This window comes from Trichosurus vulpecula, chromosome 7, assembly GCF_011100635.1.
Source record: "Trichosurus vulpecula isolate mTriVul1 chromosome 7, mTriVul1.pri, whole genome shotgun sequence".
NCBI classification, from domain to species: Eukaryota; Metazoa; Chordata; class Mammalia; order Diprotodontia; family Phalangeridae; genus Trichosurus; species Trichosurus vulpecula.
The window spans coordinates 113,025,068-113,042,933 of record NC_050579.1 but is presented as its reverse complement, the minus strand read 5'-3'; the positions used below and the strand labels follow the sequence as shown (position 1 = coordinate 113,042,933).

The 17,866-nt window shown below is 34.6% G+C and overlaps 1 protein-coding gene across 2 annotated transcripts in view; it reads left to right on the top strand.

Annotated features, from left to right (window-relative positions):
- UTRN (utrophin) overlaps positions 1–17,866 on the top strand; it is a 467,326-nt gene that overhangs the window by 393,500 nt on the left and 55,960 nt on the right. For both annotated transcript variants that reach the window (XM_036766848.1, XM_036766849.1), the window contains 3 exons: positions 1,399–1,556; positions 3,964–4,130; positions 6,869–6,980. In XM_036766848.1, coding sequence (XP_036622743.1) covers positions 1,399–1,556; positions 3,964–4,130; positions 6,869–6,980 — 437 coding nt within the window. The remainder of the gene's footprint in view (positions 1–1,398; positions 1,557–3,963; positions 4,131–6,868; positions 6,981–17,866) is intronic.

The following is a 17,866-nucleotide window of genomic DNA, read 5'->3' as shown; positions in this document are numbered from 1 at the left end:
TGATGCGGAAAGCATTTTTTATTGTAGTAGTCTTTAAATTAAAAAAGTGTTCTAATCAAATATATTTGAACAAATGATGATGAAAATTAAATTTATTTTAATTGAATTTCCTTTCCCTGTGTATCTTTATAATTAAAGCCATATTTCATTGTAATTACTGTGTCAATATCCCTGCACTTGGCTCAGCTACTTTGAGAGTAGAATTTTGACAATATTAGATCCATCATTAGCCTGCTTTTCATCAAGACTGATACATGGTAGACTGGTATTCAGACTAAAACAAAATAAGATTTCTCCTAGCATTATTTGGGGATATTTTAAGATTATGTAAGTTAAATGGACAATATCACTTAATCCACTAAAGCTTCATATGGAGAACATTTATATTTGTGTTCTCCCTATGTTTAGAAATTTGTTTCTAGAAATAATTCGTTTCCTTCATTGAATGAATTTTTTTTTAAAAAATTCCTCCCCAGTCAATAAACTAACTTGTTTGACTGATTTTGCTTTACTTATTGGAAATATGATAAACATTTTTATATCTGAAATGTTGCATTGTAGTGAAAAGAAATTATGCTGCCAAAACTAGAAAGAAGAAGGCTCATTAATTGTTGTTGAGCCAAGATAATTAAAAAGCTGTTAGCTTATGGTTTTCCCTTCTATGATTAGAAAGGATTTAGAATTAAGGATTTACACAAATTGGTAGCAATTTGTCTTTGAGATCTGTACAAATGTATTTCCTTCAATAGAAAGAATGATAGTGGTTCCTAAAACAATGTACGACAGAAAAGCTTAGAAAGTTAACTTAGAAAGCAAAAACGTTTAATTGTAGTTCTTATAGGGGTTATAGTAAAGTACATGTGATGTGTTTCCAAATGATGTATTTGGCATCTAGAATAAAAACCGGTCTGACAAAATGTAAATGTTTACTGTTCAGAATATCTCTCTCTGACAGGTTGCAGAAGAAAATTTGTTTTGACACAGTGTCTCTGAATAGGAAGGTAAACCCATATTGAGTTCATAAAACTAGGTCACAGACTCATAATGTGTCACTTTGAAAGAATATTTTTTTTATTTAGCGATAAGCTTGTAATTATGATTGGCATACAGAGTCTGATTTTCTGCAAATTAGGTGCAGTTTAGCCAATTATTGATGGTCAGATACATTTCAATATTTATGGACTGTGCATTATTGAAGGACTTTAGAGCTCATGAACTGACTTCCCTAATTCTTTCACTTTTGAAATGTTTTGGTTTCTAGAGTTGAATTATGACAATAAAATACAGTAAATTTTTATATTTTCATGTGTTTATGTGTGTGTATTTTACACACATCATATATGTAGAAAAAGGACTCTAAGCAAGTCGAAACTAAATTGATCTGTTTCTCTGTTCCAGATCTCTTTAAGGTGGTAGCAGGGCCTACAGAGATGTGTGACCAAAGGCAGCTTGGCCTTTTACTTCACGATATCATCCAGATCCCTCGGCAGCTTGGGGAAGTGGCAGCTTTTGGTGGTAGCAATATTGAACCTAGCGTTAGAAGCTGCTTCCAACAGGTAAAAACAACACCTAAAGGAATGTCTTCGTACTGAAACGTTTCTGTTGCTTATCTATCCCCTCCAACGATAGTTCCATCTCATGTATTCGCTCCCAAACTTCTAGAGAGATATCTTCGCTCATTACTACATTTCCTCATCACCCGCCTCCCAGCTTCTTCTGTTCTGGCTTCTGGCTTCCCCACAGAACTGAAACTGACATCCAGTTCCCCATTCTGGGTTCTGTTCCCAAGACTTCACCGCAATACAATGTGTTCTTCTTTAGTGGACGAATATATTGTACTCGTAGGGATGTTGTGAGAGTAACAAGTGGTCTACTTGAACGTAACGTGCCCTGAACTTTTCAAAGCAAAAGCATTTTGTAAATAAAATGTAGACACATTATCGAAGTATCATTTTGTATTGATGCATATTTTTTCAAAGAGCATTCTAAGTAACAGAAAGAGGATCAGAGCCGCAAGAGACCCTAGAGGTCCTCTGGTTCAACCCCCACAGGACACTGAGACCCATTTAAGTCACTTGTCCCAAGGTCTCACAATGGATATGTAGAGAGCCAGGAAATCACAGAGCTAGTAAGTGGCATAAGTAGGATTTGAACTCAGATCGAGTACTGTGGTGACTTAAGAATACTTTTATGAAACTTTATGCTGCAAAAACATAGTTCAACACTATGAGAGCCCTTTATATTATATATAGTATTTATCATGGACAATTAGCGTCTTTAAATGTTAGTGTTACTCTTGTACCTATATTAGTGTCCAAACAGTATATGTAAGGCCAGGATTTTACCAAAGGGGATATAAAACTGTCTGACTTATTCAGCTGAGGGTGAGAGTGGGGCGAATTTTTCATAGACTTTCTCTTAGAGCTGAAAAATGTTACAGTTTAATGGCAATCCTTGTTCAAAAACTTTCTTTTCTTCTCTCTCTCTCTCTCTCTCTTTTTTTTTTTTTTTTTACCAGCAATGGACTTATTTCCTTTAGGAAAGAGAGAAATTGCAAATTTGCCAATACTTGAAATTTCCATCTTTGTAAATTGTTTGTGCAAGTATAATTCATTTTCTCACACAGGGACATAGATTGCTCTCAGCAACAAGAGAATAAATTAATCAAAATTTAATCTTGCACATTTGGAAATTATTTCTTATTTGGGACAGAGACCTTGCAAATTTTATGGAATTTGTTATTTTGCCCTCTAGAAGTTTTTAATAAAATAAATTCACAGAAGCAGAATTTTGTGCATCCTCCAGTCCAACCTCATACTAGCTTTGAGCATTTGATGAAATAGCAAAAATACTTTTCTTTAGAAAACATATAAATTTCAAATTTCATTTGAAGAGAAGATAGCCAAATGTAACTTTAATATTGTCCTCCAAAATTTGTTGATGGTATTGGATATCTTGGTCATTTTAAACGATATTTAATGATCTTAGAAGATCATTCAAGTTGTACATGGATCAAGAGAAAATGAAAAGCAATACTCAGTTAATAAGCATTTATTGAGTTCTTGTTATGTGAAGTGCTGAGGATACAAAGAAAGGTAATGGACATTTCCTGACCTTGGTGGAGGCAGTAGAGGCAGAAATAACAAGCAAATACATATGTACAAGCAAGCTAAATACAGCATAAATCCGAAATAATATAAAGAGGGATAGCAATATAATTAAGAGGGATTAGGAAAGGCTTCCTGTACAAGGTGAGACTTAAACTGAGACTTGGGGAAAGCCATGGAATCTAGAAAGCAGAGATTAGAAATTAGAGCATTCCAAGGATGGGGTTTGAGGAGGAAGGGGACAGCCAGAGAAAGTGCCCTTAATGGATAGATGGAGTGTTGTTGGAATAGTGAGGAAGCCAATGCCACTGAGTATATGAGGTTGTGGGAGGTGGGGGTGGGAAGGGAGGTATAAGAAGACCCAAAAAATGAAGGTTAAGGGGGTAGGTTATAAAGGCTTTGAATGTCAAGCACAATTTTTTATTTGATCCTGGACATGATAGAAAGCCACTGGAGTTTCTTGAATAATCAGGGTGACATGGTTGGACCCAGTGCTTTAGCAAAAATTTTATGGTACTTTTGAAAACTGTTAAAAAGTAATCCTAAATGATATTTTCTTCTCATTCTATATGACTGTTTATACTCTTACTATAGAAATGTATAGCAGAAGAAAAAGCCTTAGTGATCATGAAACCCAGTCTCCTATCTCACCCATCAGGAGATTGAGATCAAGAAAAATTAATTGATTTTTGTCCAGGATCACTAAGCTTCCCTTTGTTATCAGCTTCAAGATCTGCAAAATTCCAAGCAAGGCCTGTGAAATTGTGATAAAGTTTTATATAAATGTTAAATGTTCCTCTCTGCTTCCATTAAAATTATTTATTTAAAAAAAAAACCTTTTCTTTTAAAAAAACAGAGTCACAATAAGCCAGAGATAAGTGTAAACGATTTTATAGAATGGATGCGTTTGGAGCCACAGTCCATGGTATGGCTGCCACTTTTACATCGAGTAGCATCCTCAGAGACTGCAAAACATCAGGCAAAGTGCAACATCTGTAAAGAATATCCTATCATTGGGTTCAGGTAAGAGAAGTTTTATGGTCAGATTTTGGGTTTCATCCATGGCGTGCCCCTTCCTTATTGTGTGATATCTCTTACCCTTCTATTCTCACTTTGGTGCTCATTCCTTAGTCATCCTCAGACTCATAAATTCCAAGTATTTCTACAGAACTGCTGTGTTGTGGTATCAGTTTGCATTCCATGACCTTTACACAGGTTACAAAAGCATTCATGCATGATTTCTCTGTGACTGAAAGGGGAAAAAAAATTAACAAAACAACAGCAGCTAACAACCCTTGCTGGGATTTGGTAGGCTGTCAGAATACAGGGAAGCTGAAATACTTCTGAGTCTTTGAGACTGAGACCTTTAGGCTTATTCCCAGTGAACAAGAAGTAACTTACAAATGCAAACTGAGCAGTACTAAAATTATATTTAGCTTTTCTTTAAACTTTCCTTTAAAGAAGTGAATGAACCTACTACTTAATTTCTTGTCTTGTACACTGTTAAACAATATCATTAAATGTAGACAGTATGCCATTTCTTATAAATTGATGATTTAAAACCTTGGCTTGATTTATTGTTTTGTTGACTGTCTAGCCTTAAGAAAGTATTAATAATATAAACTAACCTTAAAAGTATGAGTGCATGTGTTTTTCCCTCTAAGATCTAGATAATTAAACATTTACCAGCATACACCTGTATTGTTCCATAAACATTCCTAGAGCTTAGCAGTAGTGCAGTAGAGGCACAGGGAATGATATCATCACCAGAGTGGAGACCTCCGCACGGTTGTTTAATTGTTTCTTCAGTTGTGTATGACTCTTTGTGACCCCACTTGGGGTTCTCTTGGCAAAGATACTAGACCAGTTTGCCATTTCCCTCCCCAGCTCATTTTACAGATGAGGAAACTGAGGCAAATAGAGGTTAAGCAACTTGCCCAGGGTCACACAGCTAAGTGTGTGGGGCTAAATTTGAACTCAAGTCCTCCTGACTCCGGGGTTGGCTCTGTACCACTGCATCACCTAGCTGCCCTAATGACTGTAAGCTAATCATCATCATCATCATCATCATTATAACTGGCATTTATGTAGAGCTTTAATGTTTGAAAAGCCTCTTGTTTGAGCCTCCCAGCACCCCTGCCCAAAGCAAATTTATCTTCATTTGTCCTTGATTTGACCCTGGTATATATTGCTTGCTAGAATGACCTTTTCACAAGTCCCCTTCAAAGGTAAACATTCATCAGAGATGTCATTGCCCAGAGAGATTGTTCTAAGAAGCTTATTCAGGTTTTTCCACATGCTATTCAAGGAGGCTAACAGTAAACATTTGCAAATTTAATTTGGAAATATAAAAATTGCAATCTCAGAATTTTTAATAGCGCCAATCAAAATTTTATGCATACATCTTCAGGCACCCAGATTAGTAATCAGAAACAACACATATATTTATAGCGATATATAAAATAAATACAAATAAATGTAGGTTTTCGTTTTAGGTAACCGATCTGTGTCTATTCTAAAAAAGAATTACTATAGGTTTTCCCAAGTACTTTCTCTGGTCCTTTTCTAAAATACTGGGTAATAGACCTTACATCACTTTCTCTTGACAAGGCTTTTACATTCTTAGTAGAATCCACTATTATTCTCATTCAGCTTTGTTTCTATTTTTCTGATGCTTATCTTGTTTCTATTATTCATTAAAACAGAATTGTACTGAAGATGTGGCCAAAACTATGGTATTCATACAAACTAAACTCGCAAAAAGCTCTTAGTCGTAACTTTCCTTCCAGAACAATAAAAATTTAAGTTATGGCATCTTTGTGCGATTGAAGGAATAAGCATAGTGTGTCATTTACATGCCAAAGATTTCAAAGCATTCTTTCTCTGCAAGTATATTTTGGAAGTAAGCCTTCTTTCCGACTTTTTTCAGATGTATTTTTTTCTCCTTTTCACAGAACTCATTCCAGTTATTTTAATTTCCAATTATCATAAATTTTGAAAAAAGAAAAGACTATTCCAAATAACTGATTTAATTTAAATACCCATATCAGAGATAGTACTCTAGATCTAGAGCTTCAGTGGACCTTGAAGGCCATCTCATGAAATCCCCTTTGTTTACAGTTGTGCTAATTTAGGCCTAGGGGATTAATCAGGCTGTCTAAGATCACAAAAGTACTATCAGAGGCAGAGTTTGAACAACCTAGGTAGTCTGACAAGAATTCTTTTCCCCTAGATTACTGTTCCGGGGCTTAGAACATGGCTACCAAGAGCAGCCTTCCTGAGTCTGTGAGAATTGTTCTTACCAAAAGTGTAATTTATCCTTCTACAAGTTCTGAGTATACAGTTAATTATAAATCTGTCTTTACTTTTGCCCAGACATTTCGTCTTCATATTCAGAGTCCTACAAAATGTTAATAACATGCAGACATTGGCTCCCTGAATGTCATATTTGAACATATGGAAACTGGTTTACTATCTTGAACTTAAGTTACTTTCAACCTTTATATCCAACCATTTCCAAGAAATGGTTTTGTTAATTGCCCTTGAAATATTCAGTGTTCACTTTTTTCTAATGGTAGCTAGCTAGGTCAGTGCAAGGGTCCTACTCTTGTCAGAAATTACCTCTGGTATTTGCCATGGTGATTTTGAGAATGACATTTCTTGTGGTAAATTATCATACCATGCTAAAATATGTTGCCCATGAAAGGATACAAATTAGAGATATGTCCACCAATGAGTTTAACTCTTGTTTTCATATGCAGGTATAGAAGTCTACGGCATTTCAATTACGATATTTGCCAGAGTTGCTTCTTTGTGGGTCGAACGACAAAGGGTCACAAATTGCCCTTCCCGATGGTGGAGTACTGTATACCTGTAAGTCTTGATTCCCTGAAACTTTCAGATGAGTTGTTCTAGAATTACCTAGTCTAAATCTCTCTTATTTCAGACTTGATAAGTCAGATTGTTTTCCTCCTTTTTGGAAAAGTAAATCAAAGTTTGTTTACCTATGTTTATTCAACTAAACATGCATACTTACATATATATGTTTAGCACATATATATCTTTAGTTCACAGAATAATTGTTGCTCAGTCATTAATCAGAATTAATATATTGAGCTTCTGTTATTCACATTGGGCTTTGCTTTCAGAATTGTTCTCTACAGCAACCCAAACCTGACTTGTTTTAAAAATATGATTTCATTAGAAATTATCTTTCTTTTTCTTAGACATAAGTAATTTTCTCTGAAATTAGATAGATTCAAACAGACCTTATTTTTTGGTAACATCTGTTTCTTAGCTTTGCTTCTAATTGCGAATAAAAATGATTCATAAAGATACATAAACTCCTTTGATTCAGGATTCAAGGTGCTCTTTCAGGCTATATAGAGTTGAGCTTCCTCTGAAACTTTTATACTTCCCATAAAACATAAATACACAAAATACACATTTTTCCCAAAAAATAACTATCATAAAAATTCTGGGAAGGAAGATGGAGAGGATGTTTCTTTAAATTAACATTTATTAAATGTCTACAAAAGAAAGTAGCTTTTACTAGGAAAAAAAATCACTTCTTTTTTCTCTATCTTTCTAGCAGTGCACATATAGCTATTCTCAGATTCCTGGTGGGAGAATTTAGGCTATGTGGTCTATATAATATCTTAAAATTCAACCTAGGGATTATAAAAATCTAATAGAAAAAAAGTTTATAAATTTAAATCTATCAACATGCTTTTCTTTTTATAGCAAATATACCTTAAAATAGGCCATAAATGTGTGTTAAAAAGCTAGTTTTAGATTATTTTTAAAGGCATCATGTTTTTCAATTCTCTTCATTTGCTATCTGTTTGTCCTCTTTCCAGAGTTCCAATTATTCCTGCATAGGGAACGAAGGAATAGTAGGACTCACCTCCTCTGGAAAGAAACACACACAGAAAAGCGCTCTATGTCTCTGTCTATCTCTGTTTTTCTCTGTCTCTTTTCTCTTTCCCTCTCTTTCTTTTGCCTCCCCCCTCTCCCCTCCCCCACATTTAGTGTGATGCCTGGCACATATGAGGTGCTTCTTAATAAATATTGATTGCTTGATATGCCCACACATAGGAGCCCACACTATACAATATGAGCTCCTTAGACTATCTGTCTTATTCAGAGAAAGTGTTCTGCAGCTAACTCTCCAGTGAAGCTAAGCAGTACCAGCTAAGGTAGAAGCCCAAGAAAACTTTGCCTACTGGATTTTACAGCTGCTACATTACTGTCACATTTAGATGGCAGGTGGTGCCCTCCTGAAGGCATGATTCCACCTGTGAGGTATGGGATTGTAAGTTTTGTGGCTATGCTACCCAGTGGGGACTAGCAGGGAATAATCATAGTAGAAGTGACCATCACCTACTGTACTGGGACTGCTGTAGAATGCTGAGGAGACCTCAGTTCAAACATATAGGTTGAATATGAAAAGTTGTCCATAAATTAAGAAGCAAACCTCTCATTTATGAATTAGCCAATCTTTATTCCTTTTGAAAGAACAGGTATGGAATTTTTTAGATCAAAATATTATTGCCCATAGAAATAGGTCATATGAAGTTCCTAAGTTTTTATTTAATATGGATTTTTAAATGAATTTTATGAAAACTTAACTAAACATTATTTTTATAGTTTTGTTTTGCTTGATTTTTTCGGTGTCTGAAAAACTATTTTTTCTCCTTTTTTCCTACATTCTTAGAAATACTTTGAATTTTTGCTGTTTTCCTTTTAAGTAAAATATATTTAAGGTTCATCCTTCTTTTACCCAACAATTCAATAAACCGATTTAACATCCATCTAAGAAAATGAACACCTATATAGGGTTTTTCAGTGTGGTGGTAATAAGTGCTGAATGAATGAGTGCTGAATTAGATTAGACTGCCAACCTTGATTCCAATCTGGCTATGTTATACCACACACCTTCATTTGTAGTTAGGAAAATGCTTCTTTCCTGTCACAGGGCTGAATTTAATTTCACTATTGCCTTTAATATCTTCTAATTGCTAAACCTGTGTACTAAATCTGAATGTTTATATTCTTCATAGTTTTGCTATTTAACATTATCTTAGTTTAAATCAGCTTCAAATTTTTTTTTAAAAAATTGTAAGTAAAGAGGTTAGGGCCAAATTTGGGGAGGTCACTTTTTTTTAAATTATATTATAGAAGGGAGCATGATGCAGTGGATAGAAAGCAGGTCTCCTGCCTCCAACACCTACTGTCTTTGTGACCTTGGCCAAGTTATTTAACCTCTTAATGTTTTAAGCAACTCTCTAATGCTCTAAGTTACAGAGAAGGTGCCACCCTGCAATGGTTGAGGGAGTTTCCTCATATCAGAAAAATCTCAGTCATTTGATTAATTTATGATTTCATTTTAAGAGTATCCTTCCAAGTTAGCAAAATGAAACAATTACAGAATTAATAATTGGAGTCCTCAAGAAATAAATAGCTGTAATTGTTATATTTTACCTTGGGGAGACCATACCTACAGTAGTCAATTAAGCTCTGGCACCACATTTTAAGAAGGACATTCACAAGCTGGGGAGTGTCCAGAGAAAGGAAACAAGGATGCTAAAGTCAATACCATGGGAAAATGGCTTGAAAAAAGAGGTAGGAATTTTTAGCCTGAAAGAAGAAAAGAGTCCAGCGACAGAGTCTTCACGTATTTGAGAGCTATCATGTGGAAGAGAGGTCATATTTTTTTTGATTGGTCCGGGGTGGGGGCTCATTTCACAGGCAAAATCTGGATCCTTACTCCTCCAGTTGTCCATTCTGATTTTAAGATTCTGTAAAAATTCAGATATTTACAAGATTTATATGATGTAAGATTAGACAGTGATCCTGAAGAACTTAATTAGTACCTTATATTGAAACTCATTTCTCCCTTGATCTTTTAGCACATGGCATGCCACCTGTCACCTTTAAATGGATTAAAAATTCTGGCACCTATAAAATTATATGATTCTATAATATGGTGGTTTATAATTATTGTAAATGAACTTTGTTCCCTGAAAACTTAAATTTAAAATATCACCTTTGACAAGTATATAGTGGATATGTATTTCCAAACTGAAGATGACCTAAGTGTTCAAGTTGTTTTTCTTATAAGTACTGTTAATATTTAATTTGCAAAGCAGTTAACTAAAATTATCTTTTCCCGCAGAAGTGCATAACAGGATAGACAAAGTATAAGAAAATGTTATTATGACTGAAAGTTTAACTCCTATGCAGAATGCATATACATATATGAGAAGCAATGAAATTTTCCACATTGACTATTTTAACTTCTCTAGAGCAAGCTGTGTCCTAAAGGTTCGTGTTTACTGGCAGTTCGAGCTCAGGAATAATTTCCCTGTGTTCCACTCTTTTTCCATAGTTATTTCTAAACAGCAAAGCATTAGTGTTATAGGTGATCCTGAAGATATTTTCATCAATTACTATTTGTTGAATCTCACAAAGAAGATTCTTTTTTTCAAAATCAGCATTGCTGTCTACCTTAATGAAAGGGAGGAAAAGAACCACCCAATGGAGAAAGAAGAGATTTAAACAGAGAGATCAAATTTTGTATTTCCTACTTTAGAGTGATTAATTTCTCCTCTAAAAACCAGTCAGAAAGAACTACCAATCCATACAGCTGTCAAAATCCTTTCTTTCTCTACCATTATGTGTAATCAATGAAGTGTTATGCTTTTACTTTTTTGTTTTAAAAAATTGCTCTATTTTATATTAAAGTTATGGTTAGCTTTTGAGTGGAATACATGCCAAATTATACAAATTTTATCAAATTGTTTGCAAAGATTTTATCTTCTTTAAATTGTGTTCTTCTCTATCTCTGCAGGTAAACAAAAATTAGTGCAAGTAAGACACGAATCCATGATTAGCTCCTTGAAGGACATTCTTCCTCTTACAAACATGACATATATTGCTTTAGCTTAATAGTATCTAAGTATCAGAATTGTATTTGTCTCATAGAAGATGTTTGGCATCTGTATTTTTGAGAATAGTGTGTAGTACAATGCCTTCTCTATTACACCCTCCACTTGTTCTCTCAGAGGTTGCATCTCAAGGGGGCAATGGCTCTGTGTTACAAAGGTATCCTTTTAGTATGCTGCCCTAAAGCTATGTTCACTATACCCCATCAGTGTGCTTAACTTTAGTAGTAGCCAGAGGACACAATTTGCTCAGAGCAATGGTATTTACTGAGATCGTAATCCTCCCGCAACTATGTAGGCACGCATAAAATACAGTAGTACAGAAACATACACTTAGGGAATGTAAGGCAACACATACCTCTGGCTCTCAAAAGACTGAATGGCCTGTCCTTTCTCTTCCCATACTGATATCCCTCGTAAAGCTCACATCCCTCACAGCTGTATCTGACCTTGGAAAGCAATTTGTTTTTTCAAAGGTCACTGGGGAGCATGGCAGATACTGTGACTCATCGGTGACTAACTGCCCTCTAAGTTCATCAGGCTTGACTGAAGAACTTCTCACTGTAAAGGCGTAATAATGTACAAATACTTCTTTGCTTTTTGTTGTTCCTTAACACCTCTTTGTGTCTGTTATGTACCCCCTCTCTGGCTTTACTTTATTTTTTAAAATTGTTTTTATTGATACTTTCTGTTTCTTATGTAACCATAGTTATCTTAAGTATCCCTCTCCTTAACTCTGCCTAGGGAGCCATTTCCATATGATAAATAGTATTTTTAGAGGAAAAAAAAATCAGTATAGCTGATCAATTCATACATACATATATATGTCTTCATTTTAGTCTGTATTTTTTATTCATATCTTCCTGACACTTTTTATATTCAGTAAGGTCCGCCTTTCTATATTTATGAGTTTTTTATGAGTGCCAGTACATATGATCAATTTAGGTAACAGTGTTGCTTAGATTTCTATTCAATAATTTCTTCAAATCTATTTCTTTCAATAATCTGTTCAGAGCCATAATTTGCTCATTTATCTTTCTCTTAAATATGTCACTGTCTAAATGAGCAATTTTTAAAATCACCAAAAATTATTGCCTTACTGTAAAAATCTTCTTGGATGTCAGTTTTTCCTTTTAGTACTTAGATGTTATATCATTCAGCACATACATACATACATACACACACACACGCATACATATATATATACACATACACACACATACACACACATACATATATATATATACATATATGTATATTGTTTCATTGCATATCGTATAGCTTCCCTAGTACATATTTCTAGAGAGTATATGTGTTTTGTAGGTACCTTATCCAAAATCATAATTGCAATTTCTGTTCGAAGGGTTGCCAAAAATCACAATATTTTTTATTCTAGTCTCTTACTTTATATATGTTTTTTCAATTTTTTTTTGTTCAGTTCTCATTTTGGGGTTTGATTTTTTTTAATCTACTACAAGCCTCTATTTCATGATAAAAATCAGCCCATTAACATCTGATGTTATAATTATTTACTCTCTGACATCCTGTTATATTATCCGTGTGTTATAAATAAAGCAATACTAAATATATGAATCTTGTTTTGCACAAAGCAATCTGATCCCAGTTTCTTTCTCCATATATTGGTACTATCCACAATCCCTTTCCTCTATTAGACCCAAATTCCTGGGTCTTCACTTTTATTATTTTATATTCTTGATTGACTGGTTACTTGAAGCTAATTTATCTTAATCTTCATTTTTATTCACCCCACCCCCTACCTGGAGGCTTGATTCTATTTTGACTAATACAATCTTTTTTTCCCCTTCTCTCCTGATCAACCTATATAGGAACCATATTGGGTCAAGAGTTTGTCTTTTTTCTTTAATCTACCCATCCTTTTGTTTAAGTGGCCCTTACCTATAAGTCCCTTGATATCAGGAAATACTAATTCATCCATCGTCCTATCTCCCTTCCTCTACATTGGATAGTTTTTGTCTTATCACCCTTTTGTCAGGTTATACTATAGCTATTCTCTCTTTATTACATCAGTGACCCAAAGGGAGACTTCTAAAAACTGACCACTTTGTCTCCTCCTTGCAGCATGGAAGGGGATTCAACACTTCCGTTATTACTGTTTTATGTGTATTTGCATTTTAAGTAGGGTTTGCTTATATCTGATTTTCTGGGAAGGTCTGTCACCCAATTAAAGGCCCATCATCTCTTTTCATAGGTCTTTTTCCATTTTTAATATCTATTGGTTATGTTTTCAGGCTTTTTGTTCTCTTTCTGCAGTTTTGTGTTCCATTTTGCCATTTTTTTTCATTGTTTCCAACTTCTTGGTTCTAAACTGTCAGTTATGTTTAATTTCTAATTCTTCTTTAAGAACTTAATTTCTCTCTTTATAAAGCTTTCCAAAAACATTTTATAGATATTTGCTACTATTAATAATATCAGACTTCTCCAAAGTCAGCATTCCCTTTTCCCTACCTACCATTTGTCCCCTTCAATTGTAGTGAAGGTTTGGATCTTACAAACTTTGCTCCTCAGGTCCTGAGTTATATAGATGAATAATTTCTTGGCAGAATTTGGGCACAGACAGAATCCTTTTATATAGAAAAAAGCATTTAATTAAGTTAATCTGTATAACAGACTCAATCTTGAAAAGACTTTGAATTTGGAATGTTCATAATAATAACAGCAATAGCGATAGGTGACATTTGTGTGCTACCTTACACACATTATCTCATCGGAGAGTCACAACAAATTTTTGAGGTGTAGGTACTTGAAACAGCAAGTTTATTCAGGGACAATGACTTATCTGAACTAAATATTCTTAATATTCATTAGTAAATGGAAAAATGAACCTGAGATTCATGTTTTGGGGAGTCTTTAGGAGCACTGAGAGAAAATGTATGTAACTGATTTAAAGATAATACAAGTTTTATAATACCCATTTTACACATTTTGAATCACAGAAGTTAATTAAACATCTTGCCCAGTTACTCTTGTTACCAATAAGAGCCAGGATTCAAACCCAGATCTGCTACCTCTAAGTGTAATGCTATATTCTACTAAAAGGCACATTTTAAAAAGGAGGGGGAGGGGAACAATTTTTAGACCTTCTTTATTGATAGAGGCTTTGTATGTGTGGTTATAAGATACTAGCAACCAACAGTTACCCACCCTTGGCTCCCGGTATCAGTGTATTTCTGTTGCTATGGAAATAGAGCATAAGAAAGTACTTATTCATTTTTTTGAGAGCCCTATATTGAATCAGTGTAGTTTCTTGCTGGCAGTTGTGATTCTCTTGATGAGACATTGGATGACTGCCAGCATGTTAAAAATGCAGCATCATTACTATTTTCTTTGACCTCGGTGTACCGAGGCAGTTTTTCAGTTGTTGCTGGCCTTACACTGTTCTTTCAATAAATTTAGTGCATTTTAAGGTGCCATATTATAGACCTCTGAGATGCCAGTCTACCAGATCCATTTTACGTTTAGATGACTTATTACTCAACTTGTTTAACTTGCTGAAATCTGCTGATACTGGCCTTTCCGTTTTGCATTTTCCCAGTAAGACTAATGTTTTGAGATTTTTGACTGAATTCTTCTCATCCATGGAGCTCTGTTTCTCTAAACTTCATCATGTTAGAAACAGTGATAATACTTTGAAATTAATTGTCTTTACAGCCTTTTTAACTATAAGTAGCTTGAAAGGGAAGAGGTATTTAAGGTGAGCATTCAGAGGTATGCACACGTATTGATGTCTTTATTTATTAAATGAGCCCTATTAATGAAGTTGGTGTTCAAAAATTATTTTTATTTTGGGACATATTCCAGATGAGGATGGTGATCATTTCACAGGCCCAAATTGGCTGTTTTATAGTATATAGCCTTGATTTCCCCCTTTTAGTTTAATGAATGTGTTTCAACCTGCTGGGAAAAGTTTCCTGTTTCTCTGTGACATATTCATATTTCAACATAAAAACTTAAAATCTTTTTGAAAAAATTTTATGCCTAGCTTGGAGGGGTTATTTAGCACATTCTTCTTTCTGTGATAGTACTGACCCTTTACTTTATGTAAGATACCAAGAATATAGCACCCCAGAGAAGCTCTTTGGAAGATTGCCAATTATATTGTTTGTATAGAGTTCAAGAATGAGAAGTTGAGCTTTTTGGTCCTATGACAAAATCCATCTGTTTAGGTGATTTTGCATTATTTCAGGTTACCCACTTGATTGGTAATTAACAAGTCTTTGAGGCTTCTTGAGCTGTTCTAAGAGAGCTCTCCCTAGTGTCTACTTGCTCATAGTTACGTGGATTCTAGAACTTGAGAATGTCCGTTCACCCATTTCTCTTTGTTATTGCTGTTCTTATTTCATACTATGGGGAAAGACTTATCTAGGAAATCATGCAATTTTTTAAAAAAGGGTTGATAGTTAATTATTCACAGGCATTGGCATTGAAAGATAAAATATGCATTTTTAATAAAGTATTTTAACACAGAACTAAATTAAAATTTAGCTGCTGGGAATTTCTTTTTATGTGTGACTGGCTCACTGAGGTCCCTTGCAATTGTGAAATTCTGTGATTCTATAATGTTTTTATGTAGTAAATATACACATACATTATGAATGACTTATTAATATAATACACAACAAATCTTGGAGATTTTAAATCAGAAAAGATAATTGAATTAAATCAATTTTTCTTCCTACTTCATCTTGAATAGCATAAAAAATTTCTGAGGGATAAAAATATAAAAATAATACTAATACCAGCATTTATGTGGTACTTTAAGGTTTACAAAGCACTTTACAATGATTCTTTCCTTTGGTCCTCACAATAACCCTGGTAAAAAGGTGCTATTACTAACCCCCATTTGATAGTTGAAGAAATCGAGGCAGACAGAGGTTAGATGATTTGGCCAGTGTCATGTAGCTAAGAAGTGTCTGAGGCTGAATTCAAATTCAGGTCTTCCCAACTCCAGGTCCAATATTAATCACTGTGCCACCTGGATGAATGAAAAACCTTTCCTTCTTGGGTCTTTATTGGCTTTGCTAGGGACTTGTTTTGATCATTTTTTCCTCAAAGTATCTTTTGGTATTAGTCATTGACACTTTCATATGTTGTTTAATTTATTGACTGATATTAGTGTTTGTGATGGTAGTTGAGACTCAAAGGTATCCACTTAGTATGTGTTTGTAAAGGTTTCCTTGGTCTTTGTAACTCTCTTGGTACTGTTACTATCAACTGTAAGTCCACAGTGTGTAGTTGCCAATCTTTTCCTGGTACATAAAAAATAAAGCTAAGTTGATTCTTCTGAACTATTGAAAAAAAAAAAACAAAAGGAAGTTTCTCAGCAAATTAGCTAGGTTTATGGCTTTTTTGAGGGAAAACATGAACAAAAAAAATATTCAGGATGAGAGAAGGAAGACAGAGAATTTCTCCACTCTGTAGGTGAAAGGGTACTTACAGTAATGAAATCATAAATCCACCAAAGTACCAATATAAAGAGAAATTCTGATATCTTTTTAGAACCATTGGAGGAAAAATACAACTTCCCAACTTTCTACTCAAGTCAACTTTCTATTCAGCTTTCTACTCAGTCAACAAGCCACTTATTAATCATTTACTAGGTACCAAGCACTGAGGATAGGAAGAAAGGCAGTGACACTGTTTCTGCCCTCTAGAAGCTCACATTCTTATAAGAAAGACAATACATAAATGGTTGTATACATACACACACAGACTAAATGGAAAGTAATCACAAGGGGAAGCCAGCATCAGTAAGGAAACTGGGAAAGGCCTCCAGCAGAAGATGGGATTTGAGTTGAGTCTTAAAGGTAGCCAGGGAAGGTACTAGGAAAAGATGAGGGGAGAAGAGCATTCCAAGTATAAGGGACTGCCAATGCAGAGACATAGAGTAAGAAGATGGAGCGCTGTGTGAAAAGAATAGCAAGCAAGCCAGTGTGGCTACTTTGTAGAATGAGAGAATTAAAGTATAAAAAGACTGGAAATGGAGGAAGGGGACAGGTTCAATCTGAAGTACTTCAAGTGCCAAGCAGAGGACTGTGTATTTGACTTGGGAAAGATGAGGGAGCACTGGAGTTTATTGAGCAACATGGTGACATGGGCAAACTTATACTTTGAAAGATAATTTTGGCAGCTGAATGGAAGGTGTTTTGGAGTGAGGAAACACTTGAGGCAGGGATACCAATTAGAAAGCTATTGCAATTGAGAGGTGATGGATGGGAGACGGTATCAGGTTGGCTGCTGTTTGAGTAGAGAGAATGGAATGTGTAGGGGAGAAGTTGTGAAAGTAGAAATGACACAATATGACAACAGATTAAGTACGTGGGGTGGATCCAAGGTTTTTTTAAAATACAGTTTTCTACGTATTTGTATACAGATCACACACGCAGAGAAAGCACGTTCACATGTTTGAAAGTATCCACATATCATTTTCAAGTATTGATTTCTGTATTTGTGAAATGGACCATTTTCAAGATGGAAATATTACTTCAAAATTATGTTACTTTTGGGACATATTCCAGATGAAGATGATGATCCTTCATAGGCCCAAAAGACTGAGTTTTATTGTTTATAACTTTGATTTTTTCCTTGTTATTAAGTGGTTTTTTTTTCCTACCTGCTGGATCTAGGCAATCTGTATCTATTTTATCTATTTATCACTCACCTGTCTGTTATCTATTTCTAATGTATACATTTATATGTATATGTCCTAATACACATAATATTACATAGAAGAATATGTATTCTGTCACGATTCTTTGAAAAGTACGTTATATG